The sequence below is a fragment of the Musa acuminata genome, chromosome BXJ1-5 (genome assembly GCF_036884655.1).
Source record: "Musa acuminata AAA Group cultivar baxijiao chromosome BXJ1-5, Cavendish_Baxijiao_AAA, whole genome shotgun sequence".
Lineage (NCBI taxonomy): Eukaryota > Viridiplantae > Streptophyta > Magnoliopsida > Zingiberales > Musaceae > Musa > Musa acuminata.
This window is the reverse complement of record NC_088331.1, coordinates 45,744,885-45,767,862: the sequence shown is the minus strand read 5'-3', so window position 1 is coordinate 45,767,862 and position 22,978 is coordinate 45,744,885. Positions and strand designations below refer to the sequence as shown.

Genomic DNA, 22,978 nt, shown 5'->3' with positions numbered 1-22,978 from the left:
AAAAATGATTTTTATACCAACAATTTTGAGTTCCCAATGAACATAAGAGTTGTAGTCAGAGAGAAGACCCAGAAAATTATCCTAACCATGTTGTAGTCACTTTGAAAAGAACTTGCAAATTAGTTCAGCCATTCTCAACTAATTAATCAGGAACTGCAGAACATCCAAAATGACAAAAATGGCTAGTGGTCCACATCAACTGAGAACAAATGGCTAAAGATCCCTTTGTCAGAATCCATATGCTATGAATTCCTGAAAGCAATAAAATGAATGACTTTGGACATTTGAGAACAGGGATAGCTCAGCCACAAAGTCTGTGATTTCACACCACCGGATCATAGTGTAGTCAATGTTCTGTAGGTTCTAAATTACATAGAATGATTACGGTTGATTGATCTGCAAACCAAGATCTCATGGTGTGTTCGGTTGCCTATTAGTCCACTGATTTCATTGGCAGAAGTAAGAAGGATATGCCAGGACTCCTAGTTCATGTGCTTCTTTGATGTTCAAAAACCCACTCAAACTCCGGGCTGGAGAAAGTCCAGGACCGATCTTGAGACTTGTGAAAAGTTGGCATCTAGTAATATCTCACCTAATGCTTCACCAATTTATTCTTCAGTAACATAACTTCCCTGGGGATGTGATTAAGAGATAGAAAGGAAATTCCTCTCGTCAATGATCACTGCAGTATCGGCTAATGAATTATAAGTCTAATATCAACGCCTTGATGCCTGATTTCTGTCTACTGCAACCGAGTTGTCAACTATGAGAAGTTTCTCCGGATGGAAAGGTCCATTTTCACTGTGAACAATCTTGCTTTGCCATCGTAAGCGATCAGCTGCCTGCTTTGCTTTCACAATAACATCAACATGATCACGGATTATCACAGCACCTTCAGGGCGAAGGATGCGATCCATTTCAAGCAAGATGTCAATAATTTCACATCTGCAGACAAAGAAATAATGATTATGTTGAAAATATCATTCTCATAAACATTGAAGAAAGGATTCAAAATAATTCAATCAAGCGTTCCATGTTCACGAACAAGCTACCTAAAAGCTGAATACCAAGTTTGTTGTCCTACACTGGCTCTAATAATTACTCAAAATATTGCTAACATATAAGGTTAATTACCTTGTACACAAATTTTATTTCTGGAAAAGAAATATGTAGATTTTATCAGCTATCTGCAGGACAAGGAAATAATCTAAAGATTCTTGATTTTTCTATAGGAAAGAAATTTCCACAACATATATCCGAGGATGGTCAGACTCTTGAGAGCTTCATGGTAAACAAAGCACTTGTCTGAAAGATGATTAATGTAACCATCCTTGGCTTTACATGAGAATAAACTTGTTGAATATAAGGAAACTTCAAAGAGAGGAGAAGCAAAGAGAATATTAACTCCTGGTGATAGCTTTGTTAGTCTATGATTAGTGTGACTGTCTTTTTTCTTGGATTGAAAAAGTTCTGAGGACAAAAAGATAGTAATACCACTGTTATTCTCACAGTTGCTTATTCCAGGTTTCCAGCTGTATCCTTTCAAGGCCAATTTATTTGGCTTTCATTGGCTATCTCTAGGTTTAGACCAGCATGTTGACTCTCATGTCTTATCTAAGAAGAATAAAAGGTTATGGAGATCCTAAGGTTTTATGGGAATCCTAGTTGTTTACTAGAGTTGTTTGAGGTCCTAAAACCATTATTGATAGACGTCTAAGATTAAACATGATGCTGTTTATATGTTCGCATTACACGAAGTTTCAGATTATGGATTGAAATTCCATCGGGACAGGTATGTACCGGGCAATATTTGTTGGTCTGAAGATGAACTGCCACATGGATCAGAGCTTTTTGCTCTGGTATAAAAAGGACTTTTGCAGTTACTTTCCATGTGGATAATGCATGCTGAGCTGGGCATGCATCAGAATAAGATATTTCGTTTAGTCTCCAATAGAAACCCAAAATACTGCTCCGAAGCTTACATAGATTTTGATACAGGAGATTCTGATATCCCGATAGAAGATGTTCTTGTATTTATAAAATTCGTAGCCTATCACTTAATGAGTATTTTAGGCATCATGATATTACTAATTTGGGACAAGATAATAAGGCTATATGATATTTAGTTGGTTACTCGTTGAAAGATAACGAAACAATTCTCAAGAAACATCAAAAACATGATAAGAAGCCAACAGAAGAAATATCCAATGTTAAATTTGTTTCATAGAACAAGTCAATGTCGATTTCAACTAAGATTTTCTTGAATGGCTTTGAGAATGAAGCAAATGCCTCAAGTAAAATTAAATCTCAAGCAGTAAGCAGAAAGTAGAGATACAATTTCTGGAAATTCTTCCATTAACAATCATCTTTTATTACTCATTATTGATAAACAGAATGGCAAACTTCAATGATTTAAACATGTGCTGATTGCTTAATTTCGTTATAGGCAGCCACTAATACACTGTGACTAGTACAGTTTCATTTCCATAGTTGCATAAACTAAAACCTGATTTCACAGAGTGACTCAAGGAATGAAGAAAACTTACTTGTCCATGTACATTCCAAAGATCCCATTAGCATGTAGAAGATCATATGTCCGAGGATATGTGGAGAAAGCTTCACACCTGATAATAAGGCATCTTTCCAATATTAATTCTTAACACTTTTTGTGGCAGCAAAACATCGAGCATACAGGAATTGCATTTACCTTTATTTTGAACAGAAACATATCCAAACATGGAAACCACAAAGTTTTCATTGGAATGAATAAAAAAGTCATAGTTAAGAAGAAGTCACATACCAGTCCATGTATGTCCCAATAAGTCCACGCTCATACACAATGCCAAGTGTGTTATTTTTACCATCAACAGGAATGACATTCATTACCCAAACAGGATATTTGGACAATGCAGCAGCAAAACCTCCAAAACCAGCATTCATGTCCATGATATTCCTATATTTACCTCTAGGCAGATTACTGAGATATTCCTCATAGTATGAGATTCTTTCATTCCATAGTTTATTCTCATGACTGAAGGCCTCAATAATTACACCATCAATGTTTTTAGAGATTATCCTGGGTGGTGCAGCATTGAGTCTCTCAGGCCATGTTAGAATATTTCCACCAGCTGTCTGCTCAATTTCTTCCACACTGGGAAGAGGAGAAATGCATAACTCCATCTTCATGTACCTGCGATGAAATAATCCATTATTTCTCATTACACTTGCATTGTCTTTTTTTTTTTTTTTTGTAGGAAAACAAAAAAGGAACATGGAGCAAAAGAAACTAAGTAATCAAGACTAACATATTTTAGCACTGGATATGGAAGGGACTTGAAAATAATACTTGTCTCATTCTAGGAAACTTTTACATGTTAGAAAACAGCATAATGGGCCTGCTCAAAATCAATATCTAAGTATTATACTGATAACCATATACTCAATATTGAAAGACATTATATGGAAGATCAAACATGGCAGCATCTCTTGTTTCTTCTTCTTGAGTAATTTAACAACTGGATTCTACTTTGTATATGTTGGATGGCTGCTACAAACATTTAAGTCATTATACAACAAGAAACTTTAATAAAAGTACTTCAGAAAAATCATATCAGAGATCTGAAAGTTAAAGGTTAAAATGACAGTATCATGTCCATCATGATGCTAAATGGAACTATTTCAATTCTCAGGAATCAGTAATAATCAAAACAAAGGAAAGCAAGCTATCCAACATATGCATCTTGGATTTATATATCTCCTTAGTACCGACGCCAGAATGACAACAAAGAAAAGGCTGAAAAAAAAAGTGTGCTGAGGTAGTTTCTTATTAATCCACGTAACAGGACTTAGAAGTTCTACCTCTTTATTTGGACCCAAGCTGCAACTGAGAAGGACTTAATCCTCAGTACATAGTTGTTGGTCATGCACCTAAGATGAAACCCCAGATATGGTGAATGATAGGCTCCAGAAGACAGCATATATTTCATATTTATTTTCAAAATGACATAGGAGCTGCTGATTGAAGCCCGCAATTAATCTACCATTGAAGGGGGAAAAAAAGAGTTTTTTTTTCTTTGTCAAGAGGTTTGACTATCTGCTCTGTAAGAGAGAAACCATATGAAAGTAGCCATAGTATATCATTGTTTTCTCATCCTAATGACTCTCTATTATATGGACTTTCAAGACTCAAATCCTGATCAAGCTAAAACCCAAAAGCAATTGATTCCTAGTTATTTGATAGTTCTCACAACCCAATCTATACCCAAAAAGACTCATCAGCATTATATAACTCCAAAAAAGACTCTATATAGTCCATAAATTACCAATTAAAACAAAAAAAATAGTCAAAAATCAAAATAAAAAAATTCAGATTCAGAATCAAATTAACTCAAGCACACCAAGGACAAGAATGGATCCTGCAAGGTAACCTAGTGCATTCAAGTCCAGGATTAATGCTTCAAGTATCCTGAACTAATGAGTTCCCATGTCTACTTATCATACAAACTGTTTAATAATTGTGCCTACCTCTGCATCTTGTTTGTTTTGTTCATCTTGCTGTTTGATGTAGTTTATATCCTGATCTGTCACATTTTTATGAAATTGATCATTATTGATAGATCCTTGGATATGCCAAAAGTAGGTGTATTGAAGATGCTTTGCTATTAGCAAAGCTTATCCTTGATTAATATCTACCACTAATTCATTCTTATGATTCACATTCTCAATCTTCACCTTTAGTAGATACTTGCATGTTTATTTCAGGTTCCTCTATTTGATCTTCCGCATCAATCTCTTCCTTTGTTAGTTGTGTGCTGCCACTAAGTTACTGTAACTGACAGTACAAAGCACAATCAAAAGGTAGAACTGTACGCATTAGGCTTCACTGATCACCAATTCACGAAATCATCCTTCTCATATAAGCACAAGGGCAAAAGGAAGAACGATAACAAGATAAGAAGGATGAATATATTGGATAGTCAAACACAAAGATATGAATTTGGATCATTCATCATCATGATATATGAAACAACTAGTTCTGATGCCAATACCAATCCATTAAAATGTTTGTCGTGAGGTTTTTAATAGAAATAGGTTCAAATCTCAAGGTAAAAAGGCTGCCAATGATTAGATAGATAAGCTTATAAATATCTGACTCTGGACTAGTCATCACCATGATAAAACAGTACAGAGCTATATGTACCAGTAGTGATGTTTGGTCAGTCCAATAAGTACCGGTTAATATGTGTTGGCCTTACTGTGGTAACTTAAATCATGCTTTCAAAACTCTTAATACAGCCACTATAATTAACTAAAACCCTTAACTTAAACCTTTTCACATTTATCCTGCATCAAAGCCATGACAAATTGTAGGTCACTTCGGATTAGTAGTGAAGAATCTATCCCTCCTCCCTAAATTATCAACTTTTTCTGGCTGCCTAATATCCTCTAGAACCCAGAAATTAAACAGGTTATCTACCTAATAATTAGTAAAAATCTCTTTTGTTTTTGTACCAACAGTATCTTGCAGTATGTAACTATGAATACTGTTCAACTATGTGGACACCCCACTGGCATATCTGATAAACAAAAACTATGATCAGAATTACTCCAATCAAATTCCAGTTCAGAGGAAATAGTTCCTAATTCAGTATGTTTAAATCATACAGAGCAGCATGTCCCAAATGTCTAGAGTTGTTTAAATGCGATGTCAACAAGTTGTATAAGTGAAAGACCTATTTGGAGCACCAAGAATTGACCGGTTAAATGCTACTTAGGTCATCCGGAGATGAGAACTGGTTATCAGTATAGAAACCCAGAAATGCATATAGTATATGTAACTTCAAGCTTGGATACTCTTAGTAGCACTTTAAGAAGGGACAAGAAAAAACTTACCAAGCAGAATCTGGGTCAGTTCCTGAGCAGAATGGTGGAGAATTCAGAATCTTTGACTTTTTAATACAGTGCAAATGATTAGTGGGCTTTCTCCATACAGCAATGCCACCTTTTTCTGAAACCTTCTTCCAACATAGTTGTTTGGCTAAATCTTCTAAAGCCTTCTGCTCTGCTTCTAGATCCTTGCGTTTCCGTGCCCAGCCCTTATACATGTTCTTCCAGTTAATGGGTGGCCCAGACAAAACCCAATAGCCACCAGGTCGAAGAACGCGGTCAATTTCCAACAAGTATAGCCCATCTGAAAAAGATTTTTAATGTCAAATCATCAATCTCCTTACAAATTTCCTTACTAGCATCATTTATGTTTTCTTCAAAGCAACAATGATATCAGGAGTAACTACATGAGAAATAACAACAATTGTTTACAGAACATTCACAAACAGTAAAATGGATGAAAAACATGAAAATTCATTATAAAGAATCAATATTAGGTGGTGTATAAAGATAAGAAACTAGTAATTGAGGCTGTAAAAACTGATCTACATAGGAGTCATTATGAGGGTTTCACACTATAAAAAGATAAAAAGGAACCTCCTCAAGGCTAACAGAATTAGAATGATCAATCTCCTATGTTCCAAGGCTTTGTTCTCCCAAAATTTCCACCTTGGGTAATTCTTCACCTCAGAGTTAATTCAAACTACTGTTTTGGAACATAGTCGCATAACCTTCTTTGTTTCGGCAGGTTCCTCAACTCAGTCTACCTCTGCAAGGCTTAGGTCCTACACATTGTCAACCTCGACAGATAAAGGCCCATGTTGGTGCTTTCTGTCCAGCTCAATTTCATCTCATCATATTCGATAGTGCAGGGTCAAAGAGACCTGAGGCTAATTCTACCCTTTGATATTCAAGAAGATTAAATTAGAAATTTTCTAGGACATAAGCTAGGATCTTGTAAGCACCCCTGGGATGGGCACCATCCCTTGTGACCTCTTATCTGTAATGGAACTCGGTCTTCTTTTCTCTTCTCTACTCTCACATCTTTGCTATAAAAATCTAGATTTGCAAATTTTCTCCCACATATTTCATTATACACCCGCATATACATAATTTTCTTCCTTCTATAGAATTGTTTTCGATCTGATGCTGGTTTCAACAACCTAGCACGCAGATACAATACCGAGATATCATGCAGTATAATGATAGCAGTATACCAAGAGATGCTAAGTTGCATGGTCCACCACCAATTATCGGTCAAACCACTATATATCAATCGATGGTATTTTAAACCATGTTAGAAATAATGGTGAATGAATAAAAGGATTTGATTTTTCATTCAATATTCTGTATAGTCTAGAGGACTTCTTAGATTCACTTATCGCCTACCAATCTCACAAGTTATGGAGTCCCTTTGTGTTTGATATAAACAAAAGATACTTATCTGCAACTAAATAAACAGACAGAATTATATTATGTCTGAATAATTGAATAATTGTCTGATGTTTAAGCTCAATATAAAAAAAAACAAACTGAAAAATCTCTGAAGATTATATTATGGAATCTCAGAAACTACTTTTTACCATGACCACTCCAGGGAACAAGACACCTTGCACAGTGAGCCATATCGAAAGACCTTGATGGATATGGTAACCGGTGAATACTTAACACACCAAGCATTGCTGGAAGTCCACGTTCAAGGGCAAATTGTACTTGAGCTTCATGTATATCTCTAGGTGCAACAGACATTGTCAAAATGTCATAGTCAAGAAGATGGCCACCAAAGCTGGCAACCTGCAAGAGCCAATGAACTTGTAAAAAAATCCCTCAGCCACCTCGGAGTGCCACCATAGCTAAAAGTTTTCTGTTCTATGCATCCGGATGATCAATCACATCCTAAAAGTGTGAAGTTTCCAACAATGCAATCAATGTAGGCCTCATGATACCCAAAGCAGATCAAAGGAAACAGTCACTGTGAATTTTAATCAATAACAAGCTCATAAAATGAAAACCAAACAGATAAACCCCAAAAGCATCAAAAAGCCACATGGTCCAGCCACCATGAACAATGAATCAAATGATTAATACAGAGAACAAAACAAAGAATTACTGCCTATACAAACAAAGCAAAAAGCACAAAGGGGCTAGTTATGTAAACAGATGACAACAAAAATATCTTTTTGTTCCCGGTTCCTACTTAAAGTTGGCATTCCTCCCAGAATATAAGGTCAGCCACCTTTTCATTTTATCCACCCTTTAAAATAAGCAAATTTATCAAGAAAAAGGGTTCCGAAACTAGTAATGATACCAGATCTAGCTAAAATTATCAACACCATATCCTACAATAAGCAATTAGCGTAGCAACATCCATATCCAATTAAAGAGGAACAAAACAAAATTGGATTTACTACCCACCCCGCAGCCGATATCCAGAACAGTTCGGATCTCCCCGCTCCGCAGCGGAACCTGCTTGGCCATCTCGGCGACGTACCACTTGACCCCTTTGATGAAGGATGTGCCGCCCCCAGGGAAGACCAGCCAGTTCCCCTCCACCCTGACCCAGTTTTGGTCCTTCTTGGCCTCGCTCAGCTTGGTGGAAGGCACGTTGGCGAACCACGCTCGGTCGCGGCTGGCCGGCCAGGGGAGAGGCGCGCGGTACCCTGGCGGCCGCGGAACGCGGCAGCGGGGCGGGCGGTCGTCGGGGCCCGGGCAGTGGCGCTCGCGGTGCACGAGGTCGACCGTGATGAACCGGCGCTCGCGATCGGGGTCCTGGCAGGGGCAGTAGTGGGTGAAGTTGGCAGCGCAGAAGGGGACCGGCGGCGATGGCTGATCGACGGAGGCCAGAGGGATCAAGTTGGCGGCGGCGTGGCGGGGGAGGAAGCGGAGAGGGCCATCCGATGACGAAGGGGATGGGAGCAAGAGCGGGTGGCAGTCCTCCGGGTTGCGGGCGACAGGGGCAAGTTGGGGCGGGAGAGAGGGGCGGTAGTTAGTGTAGATGCCGAGGAGGTAGGAGAGGACGCAGAGGAACGCGCCGACGAAGACGAAGGCGAGCGTCCTGCGATTGGGGCTGGGAAGGAGAAAGGAAGAGGCCGCAACGAAGGCGTTCGACCTCGACATCCCCTTTCCTCCTCCTCAGTATTACTTCCCGCTCTTCTCCTACACCCTCTCAATCGATCATTCTGTTCCCGAGTAGGTAGGTTGTTGAATTCGCAAGAACGAGTCGCAGCCGCAGTCAAAGACGAAGCGTGGAACTCATCCACCTCGAATCACCGGGCGGTATCGCACGCTTACTTCTCTCTCTCTCTCTCTCTCTCGCCCGTGATTGGATCCGGATAAAGCGGTCGCGAAAGATCCCAACCGTTGATCCTGCGCTCGCCGTGTGTGGTCGTAACCAAAATCGCCACCGAACAGTGTCGCAGAACTCGTGCGTGGGCCGTCAGTGGGCCCTGCAAGCCTGCAACATGTCCGAGTCGGCCCGCGTAATAATGTGCTGCCACATATGATCACACGTTGACTTGTGATTAGAGGCAAATATTATATATGTCATACAATAATAAATTGATATTATAAAATATTATTCAAGTAAAAAAGGGGTATATATTAATTAATAGAGTCGATAGGAGAGATGTGGTCAGCATTGTCTATCCATCTCCAAACCTTCTCCTTCTTTGACCGCATATATGCTTATTCTCATGCAAGAGAATATAGCCAATGTTGAACGAATATTAACATGTCAAACATCAAAGTCACATCATGTACACCCTTTAATCATACAAATATCTTCCTTCTTTTGAGATACCAACAATCACAATTTTTCACACCCATATAATTAATTTTATATTTACCCTTATAAATTTTAATTCAACATATATGAATACATATACGATGATGTCATGCTGCCCTCTCGTTGACGTCAACTACAGTTGAATTTTGGTACCCTAACTAGGAGACACCAGAAGAATACCTCCCATTGGTTGGTTGTCCATTGTGAGCCCCACCTGAATTTTGGGTTACGAGAAATTACAAACAAATGAAATCAGATTAAATATTTATTATCCAAATCAAATCAAATTTGACCAAAATATTATCATTTGGTCCATCATCTAGTTTTAATAAAAATATTATATCAAGTCGATTAGACGGTAATAATTTCATCTTTATTATTTATTTGTATCAAAAAATAAAAAAAATATTTTTAAATTTTATGTTGCTAGAATAATAATCTAGTAACAACAAGGACTTTGTCATGCTTATTTATACTTACTTTTTTTTATTTTTTTAGTAAAAAATAATTATATATTTTATCCAAAAAAAAGAGGCTTTTTTTTTTTACTTGGATGAAAATATCTGATCATCAATGTTATTTAAAAATAATTAATTTTAATAACTAATTTTCATAGATTTAAAAAAATGAAAATAGTAAATCATCTTAGAATAATGTCTTAATGATTCTAAGATGATTAGTATTTTTTAATTTTTTTAATAATTAATTTTTTTTGAATAGTATATATGATCAAATTATTTTTGTCCTACCAAAAATAGATATCCTTAAGTAAAAACAAATATAGAATAATGCTCCAAATAATTAATCTAATTATCTTGAAATCAAAGAAAAAAAAATTCGACAAAATGCTCAAAATAATATAGTTTCGTAATGTTTCATTAAAAATTGGACGCTCTTTTATAATAATAATAATAATAATAATAATAATAATAATTGAATGGTTTTCTATTAGGAGAGGTTGCAACTCCCAACGGCAGGCGTCATCAAGCGGCCTGTCAACGCTTCACAGCCGTCCGATGTTTCCCAAGCGATCATCACAGCTCATCTTGTCGCCATTGCTGTCCTTTTGCCTGACTACGGTTTGAAGGCCAACACAACACGTATATATGTATTTGCAGTCAGCTACAGAGTGACAAAAGTCCAATCTTTATCGAGGCAGCGGTGCCCGTCCCTTGTGAAATGCCGTCCGTCGTTGCTTCCGAACCCTTGAGACGCTCGATTCGCGAGAAGTGGAGGAAGATATGGACGAAGAGGTCTCTGATGGGATTGCTTCTGGGGCAGTTCGTGTCTCTCCTCATCACCTCCACCGGCTTCTCCTCCTCCGAACTCGCCAGAAGAGGTAATTTCTTTTCTCTGTTTACGGTGTTATTGTCTTTCTCTGGGTGATTCGGTCTGCAGAAAGATAACACAAAGGTGAGGTTTTTGGGGATCTTTTCCCTCCTTTTTCTGCGTTTTGGATGTTATTGTCTTCTTCTCGCCTGATTGGTTTTGGCAAAGATAGCAAGGTGGAAATTTTTTGGGGGAGGTTTTTGGATGTAATCTGGGTTTTACATGGTTTCTTGAAGTGGGCCGTGGTGGGTTGCAGGTGTCAATGCTCCGACGTCGCAGTCGTTCTTGAATTACCTTCTGCTGGCAATGTTTTACGGTGTTTTTGTCGTCCGCCGGCAGCGGCCGCTCCAGGTGCTGCGATCGCTCCCTGGCATCGCTTCTTTACTGGTTGCTTTGAAATGTCCGAAAGATTTGTTCTTTAGCCTTCACAGATTGCTCAGGGGATTATCTTTGGTGGCCTTGCGTGTTTGAACATTAGTTGTTAGTTGTCATTCTTTGGAGTGAATACTTTATCACGATTGAATGAAGAATTAGAACTTGATTGTGATAGAAGATGAAGAACGACAGATAATTGGTCTTCGCTAACATACTTCTTCCCTGTGAAGGACTTTATATATGCATGTAGCTTTTTCAATCGCATTTGACTGTATACACGCTGAGAATTATTCTCTTTTCACGTGCACAGGATTCCTTTGGACTGAATGCTAGGCATATTTTATCCAGTCATCTGAGAGCTATGAATAATGACTTTATCCTGTAATATTAGCGAAAGAATAATTCCTTTAGCATATTTTTCCATGTGTATAATTTACTAGCTCATAAGGTCTTTGGCACTTACCATAAGTTTTATTGATTGATGAATTGGAATAATAATTCACATCTCACTTGAATTTTTTTACAGATAAATTGGTACTACTATCTGATGCTTGCTGCTGTTGATGTGGAAGCCAATTTTATTGGTGAGTAGTACTTTGTGATTACTACATGATAACATTTTATCTATTGCATGGATGATTTGCCTTTCTGATGAAAAAAGTTGGATTCTCAACCAAAATCCATGATGTTCTCTTGGTAGGTGATCTCTCTCTCTCTCTCTCTCTCTCTCTCTCTCTCTCTCTCTCGTATAGTTTAGCTACTATCATCACACTGGCTCCATACTCCTGTTGCCATGTAACACACTGCTGCTCTTGTATATATTGCATTTTTTTTCCAAAATGGCATCATATGAAAATTTCATGTGGATAAACCTGAACCTGAGTGAACCTGAGAGGATAGGTTAGGTTAAGATTTGCCTTGATTGTGAATGAGGTGGGTCCAAGGTGAGTAGATTTCTGTAGCCTGCAGCAATGACCAACCTACCTTTAATGTTTTTCATGTTGTTCACTTGCAATAAAACTTGAAACAATTTACTTCTGTTATTGGGTTAATCAGATATATTAGCTAAATAAAAATTATTTTAGCCATTTGGTTTTTAGACTTTGGATAAAAAAATTTCTCTTTACCTGTTAAAAATTGTTGATTTTCGTATTAATATACCTAAATTATACTATTTTTTATAGTTGTCAAATCCTACCAGTACACATCTTTGACAAGCGTCATGCTTCTGGACTGTTGGGCAATTCCATGTGTTATACTTTTCACGTGGTTGTTCTTGAAGACAAAATACGGATTAAGGAAGTTTGTTGGTGTTGCTATTTGTGTTGCTGGCCTTGTAATGGTTGTGTTCTCTGATGTTCATGCCAAAGACCGTGCACAAGGTAACTTGATACTTGTGCAACTTTCTGTATTCCTTTTCAGATTGTGATAGTAATAGAAGTTGCATATTCTATTATCCTGTTTGTTATAATCCAATTTCAACATGTATGATTGCATTCACTAAAATTTAATTATGATTAGAGGTTTTTGTCTTTTAATTTGGCTTAGAATTTTACTAGAAGGTTATAAGCGATGGATTTGTTGTACTTGTCTTTTCTTTTTTGTCATTTAGCTGGATATAAGGTTTGGCTTTGTAAACATGGTCAGCACAAATGCAAATTAGCCTTTTGCACATGGTCTCTACAAATGCAAAGTCTAGGAAGTGTGATTTCACTTTGACTCACATTCTGAATCATGATCTTATGATTTACATATTTGTTTTGGTTCTTATTTTTTTAAGTTTGAACTATCAGCTGCCCTTTTCATGTCATTCTCATGATCTTCTTGCTGCCTTGTGCTTTATCAACTTGACCTTTGGTTGTTATATCCCCAATATATATCAGTAAACCAGTAGTCATACCCTGTCAGTCCATCTCTTAGTCACTTTTGCATCATGCATCTCCCCATTTGAATATATTTCTTAAAATGCCTTTGTTCCTTGATTGCTCCATAATTACTAAATTTGGCTCTTAAAACTAAAGGCAAATTGTTGTGAATCTACTTTCAGCATTCTTTCAATTTATTATTCCAATTTGGAAGTCTCTTGAAGAAGCTGAAACCGATGTAATAAACAATATTGCAGTTCCCATGTTTTCTTCTCTATTAATTAGCTCATTACTGTGTTGCAATCTAACTTCCCCTTTATGCAAGCTTGAAATAGTCCATATATCACATTACAGAAGATAGTGAAATGAACCACATCTTTTTTTCTTATTAAGTGACAACTAATCCAGCAAAATTCTATAAGAAAATGACAACTTTCTCAAAAAAGCCTCTTGTTGGAGCAAAAGGAGTATAATTGTTCATCCTAATTTTTATTGACATATACAAACTATATAAAAATTCTTGTTCTGTTGTAGATACATAGATAACATCTCCCCTCATTTTTGGTCTTATTCTGTGTTTTACAGGAGGTCCCAACCCTTTGAAAGGTGATTTGTTTATCATTGCTGGGTCTACTTTATATGCTGTTAGTAATGTTGGTGAGGTATTCATTTTACTTTCCCTTCTTTGTTAAGATGCTCTTTTTTTCTTCTCTGGTGTTGCTAAATTCTCTTAGTTTGAATTATCTTACTTTTGATGCCTTCAAAAGATATGAAATTTTCCTTTTGAGGGGATATGACATGTCAATGATTTTTTTCTTGAACATGGTTTGTCGAAGGTGAACACCAGTCTTCCAATAATGCAATTGATCATTGTTTTTACATTGAATCATGATTCTTTTATTGAAGGGAGTTCATGTACCATGATGGTCCATTTGTCAATAAAGTGGGAAAGGTGTGAGTGAGAGAGAGGAGAAGCATTATATATAGGAAAAGGTGGGAAAGAATAGCCAACATGTAAGGTTCTTGGTTTCCTTTTTTGTCTAAGAAATTGGTTTCTTCCTTCTTGATGTCACCATATGGTCTTTGGAAAAGAAAGATAGGCTGTAATGAGCTTGCATGTTTACTGCACTAGTGCTCAATATTTCTTTCAGTAATTCTAGTGGAACCAAATTAGTCATGTTATATATATATATATATATATATATATAATGGAAAAGGTTTTTCCCATTAACATATTCATGTTTTTAAACATTTGTTCCAATGTGTGGCTTTCGTTTTCTCTTTTTTCTAGGTCTAGTGGAATTTAGTAGGGTTGCTTCATGGTTGCACAAGTTAAACTGTAACAAGTATTCTATTTTATCCTCCAATAATTTTTTCTTGAAATGGCTTTCTGTTGGCTAAGATTGCCTTGACTAGGATTTAGCACCAATTCTATCTACTTTACATTAGGTTGATGGTCAGTCAAGAAAAACACAAAAAGGGCTGCCTCTTTGATAGACCCTTCTCTGTTTTAAGTATCACTCCATATGTGACCCCATCACTGGATTTGTACTCATAGGAACCTTCTACCACTTCTGGAGGTAGTTTATAAATATGAAAAGTAACAAGTTGATTGAACATATATGGTTTACTGGAGTTTAAGTAAATCTTTCTTCTTTCCCTTATTATTTTTTGTCAATTTTTTGTTTGATCATTTTGTGATGTATTTCTCCTTAAAACTTTACCCTTTTTCAATTTAATTTGGACAGAGCAATCTCTTATCAACTAAGGAAATTTTTATGTTATGTTTATCATTCATCAGGAATTCATTGTCAAGAAGGGAGATAGAGTTGAGTTGATGGCAATGCTTGGAATATTCGGAGCAGTTATTAGTGCTATTCAAATGTATCCTTGGCCTTTTTTTGAATGCATGATATATAGCAGAATGTCAATGGCAATCATCCATCCACATTTCAGGAAATTTAATTAGTTCTAACCTCTATCAAAGGTTCAATATATTATGTATATTTACTGTACTGAATTAGAAGCACTGTTTAGGTTTCTTACTATCCACATGATCTACAGGTTTATGATCTTTTACCCCTTCATATAGCAAGATGTAGAGAACATCAGGCAAATCATTGCTGCAAATTGTATCACTTGTAGCCAATGGCTACTTTGCAACACAGGCATACTGCCATACAGAGCAATGGTGTGCATCTTGATCATTTATGTGCAGATAGTCATATTTGTTGGTCCAACTAAGGACTTATCAAGATAATTAGAATTTAGAACTTTGAAGTCGGATTTCAAATACCGATCGGACCTTGTAGGCACCAACCAATATTTATCAATTCAATGAAGGACCGATAGCAGATCACATAGGTCATTATTTTATTCTGAAGATATTGCATGGGAACAGGTCTGCATGCTGCCCATATACCTCGATTGGTTGACAAAACTGGTTGCAGTCTGAGATTTAAATCCTGTTTGAAGATATAGAGAGGTGCTATAAGGTGAACTTAATCAATGCATGCATGGGAACATAAGGAAAAGTATGGAGATTACACAAGGAACCAAGGACCATAATGATGAGAAAATATGCACAGGAGACCATGATGATGAGAAATTATAGAGTGGATCAAGAAAGATAGTCATGGATAAAAATAAGAGAACACTTAATCGAGTAATCAATAATTAGAAGTTTAAGAGTTGCAACAAATGAGCACAAAGCTGCAGAGAATCAGGATAATGATAAACAAATCCAAAGTGGATGAACAGAGGAGCTGGGAATTATTTTTAAAGTTGTATGGAAGGGAATCTACGGATTCGATAGTGATTTAGGAAATCTTCATAAATGTTTGTATCACATTTCTTGACATTATGCTTAATCACTTATTGATATTATTTAGCATGCAGTGAGTAGCTCTAATTAAGATATTATTCAACAAAGATTGCAGAACTTTGTAAATGTATCTTCTTGTAACAAGTCATATTAAGCAAATTGACGGTAAATATGTGCTATAATTTTTCTGGGTTCTCTCTTTTCTGTTGATGACCTCAATATGTTCATGAAAGATGTTGAAATAATTCTTCAGGCATATGGACACTACTTTTTGAATGAACCAATTTTTTACACTCTTACTCAACTTCACTTTACTAAGAAATATCCGTCTTTAGTTTGTCTATACTGTGTAATGTGGGTCAAAATCTTCAGCTAGTGTTTGGATCAGATCAAGCTGAAACTATGCATCATCCTGTTTAATCGTAGATAGTTTTTGTTTAATGGCTTTATTATTATCAAAACAGAAAAAAAAAAAAAAGGGCAATTCAAGAACACAAACTCTTCAAATTTGGATTTTGACAGTTTATGTTTTCATTTGTTCTCCTTAATTTTTCCTAGAAGCATTCTCGAGCGCAACGAGCTTAAAGATCTCAGCTGGACAGCTGGTGTGGTAACTCTCTCTCTGTCTCTCTGTCTCTCTCTCTCTCCCTAGATACGTTGTTTTCCAATCATATATGCTAATTTGTTTTATCTGAACATGTGATTTCAGGTGCTACCATTTCTTGGCTTTGTCTTGGCCATGTTCTTGTTTTACTCGACTGTCCCTATCATTCTTAAGGTAGGCTCTGAATGTGTTTATCAATTCCATTTTGCACTACCTGTTGATGCGACAAATGGTTTGAGGGTAGTTTCATACGATAGGCAAGAGTTATGCTGTTCAGGCACATACCATCTAGGATGAAAATTTACTTCTTTCAATTGTTGGACCTATGGTGCTAAATGCTATTATACTCGCCAATGTCTTAAAAGTCGACTAATGGGCACAAACATGAAAAGGAAAATTGATAATGGTGATAATATATTGTTCCTACTGACAAGAGAAGCTTGCTGCTAAGAACTGATAACAATTGCTCTCTGTTGGATTAACTTTCTGTCAAAATGGGAAGTGATCTGAACTAGACTGCTAATAGTAATGTGTTTTCTTCTAGCTATATTCCTGCTTCAAAAATCTCTCACTGGGAAAGCTATAGTTGAATTATATTATTAACCAAATTATCTATGTTTTGTTTCTTTGCTGACAAAATTACAATACGGTGGTTGTTAGTGTAAGAATTAAGTAGAGCTGGTGAAACAAGGAATCAACAATCTATTTTGCTGCTTCACTTCATTTTTCTCGCTCACTCATTCTTTTTGTTGTTTATCATCATGCAGATATGTGGAGCCACCTTGCTAAACCTTTCACTGCTGACCTCAGACATGTGGGCTGTTCTAATCCGCATTTTTGCATATCACCAAAAGGTTAATATTCTTGTGCGGTTATTATTATAACTGTAAAGCTATGAATCATGAGACAAATCAATTCTATCGCCCTGCAGGTCGACTGGATGTACTTCATAGCTTTCGCAGGTGTTGCAGTTGGACTTGTGATTTACTCAATGTACATGTTGTCCAAGTTCATGTTCCTTGTTGCTCCTTTTTATGACACTTTTCTAGATGACTAAACCTGTCTTTTGCATCAATCAAGCAGAAGTAAGAAAGATGAGGAAACTGCCCAGGTTGCAGTGGCTACCGACAAACAGGACCAGCCAGAGGATGAAGAGGCTGCAATGGGAAATTTGACTCGAGGATCCACTGCTGTAGTCGAGAACCAAAGTTCCGGCATCGTCAATCAGCAGCCTTCTTCTGTTACAATTTTGCCCAAGCAAGATTCGTATGTGGCGACAAGCCATCATGGAAATTGAGACAACCGCGAAGAACATTTACCGTCGCACTTTTTCACCCACAAGAACAGATAGAAGCAGCAGCCATCATGATTGTTCAAGTAGCCTCCATGGAACACTTTAGTGCCCGTCGAGCAATTTTGCAGGATTGTCTGCTGTGTCAAGTTGTCATCTGATTGTCTATATATAGTCATGGTAATTCTCCTAGATTTGATTAGGAAAACTTATCCTGTTTTCACAAACATTTATGATAATGGTATGAATATAAGGTGAGTTTTTATTGTGATTTTTCGAGCGCAAGCGCAATTTTCTCGAACATCTCATCTCTATATTCTTCTATATAGATATGTATTTTGCTAATCACTTTACTGGGCTTTAAATTCACTGATCTAAACAACACTGATTGCTTACTGTTGCTTTAAATGTTCCTATTATTTGGTGTGTTCATCATTCACAGTAACTGCATGTCCCTTTTCATGCACACACACACACACACAAAGTAGTTGTGTGTTCTTCTTTGGAGAAATAAAAATATATTCTTTTAGGTAAAAGACTTGAAGTTTTGACTTTATATCACCCTGTGGATCACACAAATCATCATTTGACAATAATTAAGTCAAACATTAGCATGATCATGACAGCATTAGCTACTCAGTCCTGAGATCACTTTCTCCTCTTCTCTGCCATTCTCAGTTCACTATTATCTCACTCTGTGTCAATGAAGAGAAACTTTAGGACAATCTGTTTTCTTGATATTATTTAGGACACCAAGTAATTTTCCATCTCTCATTTGATAGTATCTTTATATATATTGCTTGTAGATCTGCATGTTGTATCAGTTATATGATTTGATCTGATAGAAAGAAAAGGAAATGCGAATCAAATCATTTGCTCTTTCAAAAAGATCATTCATTTCAGCAACTTTACAGAGCCTCTCTCGAATGGTGGATACTTCCGAGCCGCACCAAAATTAATAGCTAGTGAGAGCTGTGGGAAGTCTCCAAAGTCTCACAAGCCATTGCTACCAACGATCACAATAGTTATCGTGCCAAAAAGCTAAGCAAAACACAGAATGAAGAATCATCTAAGCATCATCCCATACTGTAAACAGAGGAGTTCCATGGCCAGCAGCCGCAGCCATGCAGTTGGACCTCCATGCCATAGCTTGAGCTGATGCTGGCGTCCAAGTGGCGCTACCAGAAGGCGACTGCTGAGAGAGATAGAAAGTCTTCTCACTACCCTGATAGCTCCCACTGCTTCCAGCCATGACGCCATTGTACGTGACCGAGTTCGACCCAGTGCTGTGTTCGAGCCACGAAGAGTCGACGCTCGCAAGGTGGTGAAGCGCCGAGTTTGGCTGGAAGAAGCTGTGGGTGTCGGTCCCCAGATGGAGTTGGTGGAGGCCACCAAGGCCATGAGCGGCGGCCACGACGGCGTCTTCCTCCTGCTTGCACGGGAGGCCGCTCAGCTCCAGAGGTTGCGGTCGATGGAAGGCGATAGTCCGCCGCCCGGCACGCTCGGCATGCTCGGACGCCACATCCCTCAGCCGCTTGCCTGTGCCGCAGACGGTGTTGCTCTCGAGGATGCTCTTCACGTCGTAGCGGCTCATGTCGAAGTTCGTGACCGCGCTCAGTCCCCGGAATCTTATGGCAGCGACGTCGTACGCCTCCGCTGCCTCTTCTTGGGTGCCTGAAGATTACACTTGAAGCTTAGAACACTAAACCTAAGGAGTGCATTAAGCTCCATTAGATCAACCTCTTCTATGTTGGAACCAACGTTAAAATCATTTTCTGATAATGAGGTATTTCATTCGAATAGACATAACCTTTCAGTCTAATAAACATGATTTTTCATCCAATCCAAAATAAATATAATCTTTCATCCTAACGAGTCAGTCGAATATGTATAAATAGACATTGGTTGTTGCATTCATTCTATAAAAAAAATTAAATTTTATTTTCAAAATATTCGTTTATTTCTTAAGAGACAAATATCGTGAAACCGTAGCGTTGAACAAATTCGTTTTAAGAAAAAAGAGTTCAACTCTTGTCTCGACTAAATCTTCTTTTTTTTTTATGATCTAACCTAAGTTTTCCTTTCAAATTAATCTTTTTATTTCTATCAAATTACTTTAAATGGAAGAAATACAACTTCTTCCAACATTCCACATGCATGCACAAACAAAACTTACTGAAGGTTCCCAAATAGAGGTCTTTGTTCCCTGCTACTCTTCCTATCCTTGCTTGCCATCTCCCATGCTGATGATGTCTGAAACATGGGGACATATATATCTATAATTAGGAAAGTATTCCATTGGAAAGACTGATCTGAAGTGAAATATCAACAAAAGTGAAGACAAAGAGGTTGATGTTCTAAATGAAATCTAAATCTGCTTGCCTGGTTACTCCACGATAGATAGAGGCTCCTCTAGAGAATCCACTGCTCTTTCTGCATGCAAAGTATGCCATTTATGTTAACATAAGATCTAAGAATCATATACATACTTACATACATACATACATCAATGAGAAGACTTACCTCCTAATAGATGCAATAAATTCCTGCCTTGTCATGTGTTGCATCTCCTCCAACTCTTTCTCATAGTTGTTTATCTAAGTATGATCAAGCAAAACATAAATCAATCACTTGAAATGAGAGAACATACAGGAGATCATAAAGAGAGAGAGAGAGAGAGAGAGAGAGAGAGAGAGAGAGAGAGGGAGAGAAGGGACATAAACATACAGGGAAATTTGTTGTAGTGGTTGGACCCCAATACTTGAGAGCAGCCAAATCATAAGCCCTTGCAGCCTTTTCTTCTCTGTCATAGCCCCCTACAAAACCACCAACATGTGTTATTGCCTACAAACTGGAAAGGGGAGAAAGGAGTCATCATGAAGGGGTTCAATGCTCACCTAAATAGACTGCATGGATTTGGATGAGGAGGAGCCATTTGCAGCACATATTGCATCAAAGATGGTGAGAAACAAGATAGAAGAAGATGCTTAATACTAATCGAATGATAATGATGCAAGTTGATGTACCTTGTCTACCCTTGCGTGCCTGTCCTTCTCTTCGGCAGCTATTATCCCATAGATGAGCCTCATATCGACCTGTCCATCTATGCCTGAAAGCACATCATAGACTTTTGGAGTTATTGCTACTAATCAAAGAGTAAATGTTAAGTTTGCAGTAGAAAATGCTAGATTTCATCTGAAGAAGACATGCCAGACCTCGTCACACCGCGGTAGATGGAAGATCTCTGCCCAAATGTGTCGACAGATCTCCGAGGAGCTGCTGTTATTGCACCAGTTTGGGAGTCGAGGCTGCCTCCGATGGCTTTCTGCTTGTTGTCTGAGGAGGAACTCTCACCTCCGCAGCTCACCTCAGTCACCAGTAGAGGCAACGCGGAGCCCGACTGTGAGCCTGTGCTCATGCTCATCGACAGAACAACACTGGCTTGGCCAGTAGTTGCCCCGGCCGTGTCACTGCTGCTGTTATTGGCCTGCTGGTGCGGGGTGGGTTGGCTCCTTAACCATGTCTTCATCGTCGACACTCCGATAGGGTTGCCCATCAGGGCTCCATCGCGAGCGCTCGATGTCACAGATGAAGTGTCGGAGAACATGTACATGCCACGGCTCCCACATGCATCGCCAAGGAAGTCTTCGAGCTTGGGCTCTTCTTCCACCGCATTGTTTCTGCTACCGTTCGATCCAACCAGCATGGACAGCTCTGAGGCGCCTCCATCGAAGTCCAAACTCTTCGAGTTCCAATCTGCGAGCAACAATGAGAGAAGGAAAGATGAAACCAAGAAAGCTAGAAGAGTATGTGCTGATGATGCCTTGAGCATCGGGGAGCCATTGACCTTGGGTTTGATGATGGGGTCTATTGAGGGCATCCACTAATCCAAACGAGGCATAGAGGCCAAAGCAGTCAGTGGAGACATCATCGCCCGGGTGGTGCTGATGAGACTGTGAGGAAGGGAGCTCCTGCGGGGAGAGTGAGAAGGCTAACCAGTGGTGATTCATGGAAGCCATTGTAGGACTCAGGAATGTGTTGGAGAGCAGGAGGGAGAGACTGTGGATCTGCCTCACACAGCAAGGAAAAGCTAGAATCCAAGAATGTGAAGGCAGAGACCGGAGTGCAACAACAAACCAAGCACCAAGAAGGTTTGGAAGAGAGGGGAAAAGGTCAAGGCAAACTGAAACAAGAACAGTTCCAAACAGGATCCAACAGTAAATTTATATACAGTTGCCAACCTCTCTCTCTCTCTCTCTCTCTCTCTCTCTATACAAACATGAAGCCTACTTTTTCCCTAAGATGTAGTTTAGGCACATGTAACATAAGCTAGAAGCATGCTCGATAATGGAGGATTGGGAGAAAAAGATTAGAGACAAATAGTGGTAATCACAGAGAGAATCATGAAAGCAGATATGAGTAAGTTTATGATCTGAACCTAAAGATTAAAGTCAATTCCAAACTATAGTAATTAGCAAAAATATCAAAGGCTTAGGTATTGTGCATTTTACTTCACCATTAAAATGTGATTTCATGTTGTGAGGGTAGAATGATCACAGCATATATAGGATTTGTGTGTTTCAACCAATAGATTTATATGTCCTTCAAAGACCTAAGAGTGCTGATAATACTTTATTGATCCTAATGCCTTTTTATATGTTAATGTACTGTTATATGGACACTAATCTAAATTAGGATAGGAGGCTGAAGTGCTTGACCACCTGACATTTGTAGTTCTTCATGATCTAATTGTGACTGATTAGATCTCATACTACACCAAATGAGTGTTGAGTGAAATGAAGACATTTGATTCTCTTAGCAACATGAGATAATTTTTGTTAGTAAGTTCTTTGAAGTCAACCATTCTCCCTCTCTCATCTTGTTATCCCCCCCACCCCCATGTTGACCTTGTCTCTCTGCACAACCCGGACTCTCCTCTTGGGCTGTCTCTATAGATAGACCCAGCATTACCTAATACCAAAGAAATGAAGGTAAAGAACGAGAGAGAGAGAGAGAGAGA

At 38.1% G+C, this 22,978-nt stretch overlaps 3 protein-coding genes across 4 annotated transcripts; 1 reads left to right on the top strand and 2 right to left on the bottom strand.

The window, feature by feature from the left end:
- Positions 1-170: 170 nt before the first annotated feature.
- LOC135674588 (probable methyltransferase PMT19) lies at positions 171-9,163 on the bottom strand. Its single transcript, XM_065184568.1, has 6 exons — positions 8,302-9,163; positions 7,470-7,680; positions 5,893-6,190; positions 2,801-3,190; positions 2,547-2,624; positions 171-945 (listed from the first exon to the last, which is right to left on the bottom strand). The coding sequence occupies exons 1-6, from the start codon at positions 9,001-9,003 to the stop codon at positions 717-719; spliced, it is 1,908 nt and encodes a 635-aa protein (XP_065040640.1). The 5' UTR covers positions 9,004-9,163; the 3' UTR covers positions 171-716.
- A 1,635-nt stretch (positions 9,164-10,798) lies between these two features.
- On the top strand, positions 10,799-18,229 carry LOC135674587 (uncharacterized). Of its 2 annotated transcripts, none has more exons than XM_065184567.1 (11): positions 10,799-11,009; positions 11,256-11,350; positions 11,901-11,958; positions 12,559-12,756; positions 13,825-13,901; positions 15,041-15,123; positions 16,622-16,673; positions 16,773-16,841; positions 17,435-17,521; positions 17,599-17,629; positions 17,751-18,229. In XM_065184567.1, the coding sequence occupies exons 1-11, from the start codon at positions 10,850-10,852 to the stop codon at positions 17,840-17,842; spliced, it is 1,002 nt and encodes a 333-aa protein (XP_065040639.1). In that variant the 5' UTR covers positions 10,799-10,849; the 3' UTR covers positions 17,843-18,229. The 2 variants fall into 2 exon arrangements, with proteins under 2 accessions (XP_065040639.1, XP_065040638.1); XM_065184566.1 differs by having other exon boundaries at positions 10,801-11,009; positions 17,599-17,660.
- Positions 18,230-18,839: 610 nt separating this feature from the next.
- Positions 18,840-22,173, bottom strand: LOC135675166 (AP2-like ethylene-responsive transcription factor AIL1). The gene is made up of 9 exons (XM_065185442.1): positions 21,806-22,173; positions 21,174-21,714; positions 20,985-21,067; positions 20,856-20,864; positions 20,686-20,774; positions 20,482-20,555; positions 20,341-20,391; positions 20,135-20,211; positions 18,840-19,632 (listed from the first exon to the last, which is right to left on the bottom strand). Exons 1-9 carry the CDS (start codon positions 21,975-21,977, stop codon positions 19,028-19,030), a joined length of 1,701 nt encoding a protein of 566 aa, XP_065041514.1. The 5' UTR covers positions 21,978-22,173; the 3' UTR covers positions 18,840-19,027.
- Between the last annotated feature and the right edge of the window lie 805 nt (positions 22,174-22,978).

Excerpts from the sequence above, each read along its gene's own strand:
- LOC135674588 (XM_065184568.1), bottom strand. The coding sequence starts at position 9,003 with ATGTCGAGGTCGAACGCCTTCGTTGCGGCCTCTTCCTTTCTCCTTCCC. Across the intron at positions 7,681-8,301 it reads TTCTGGATATCGGCTGCGGG|GTTGCCAGCTTTGGTGGCCA; the intron begins GTGGGTAGTAAA and ends TGGCTCTTGCAG. Across the intron at positions 2,625-2,800 it reads ATTGGGACATACATGGACTG|GTGTGAAGCTTTCTCCACAT; the intron begins GTATGTGACTTC and ends CCTTATTATCAG.
- LOC135674587 (XM_065184566.1), top strand. The coding sequence starts at position 10,850 with ATGCCGTCCGTCGTTGCTTCCGAACCCTTGAGACGCTCGATTCGCGAG. Across the intron at positions 16,674-16,772 it reads TCAGCTGGACAGCTGGTGTG|GTGCTACCATTTCTTGGCTT; the intron begins GTAACTCTCTCT and ends ATGTGATTTCAG. Across the intron at positions 16,842-17,434 it reads CTGTCCCTATCATTCTTAAG|ATATGTGGAGCCACCTTGCT; the intron begins GTAGGCTCTGAA and ends ATCATCATGCAG.
- LOC135675166 (XM_065185442.1), bottom strand. The coding sequence starts at position 21,977 with ATGGCTTCCATGAATCACCACTGGTTAGCCTTCTCACTCTCCCCGCAG. Across the intron at positions 21,715-21,805 it reads ACCCCATCATCAAACCCAAG|ATTGGAACTCGAAGAGTTTG; the intron begins GTCAATGGCTCC and ends TGTTGCTCGCAG. Across the intron at positions 19,633-20,134 it reads CCTCTATTTGGGAACCTTCA|GCACCCAAGAAGAGGCAGCG; the intron begins GTAAGTTTTGTT and ends TGTAATCTTCAG.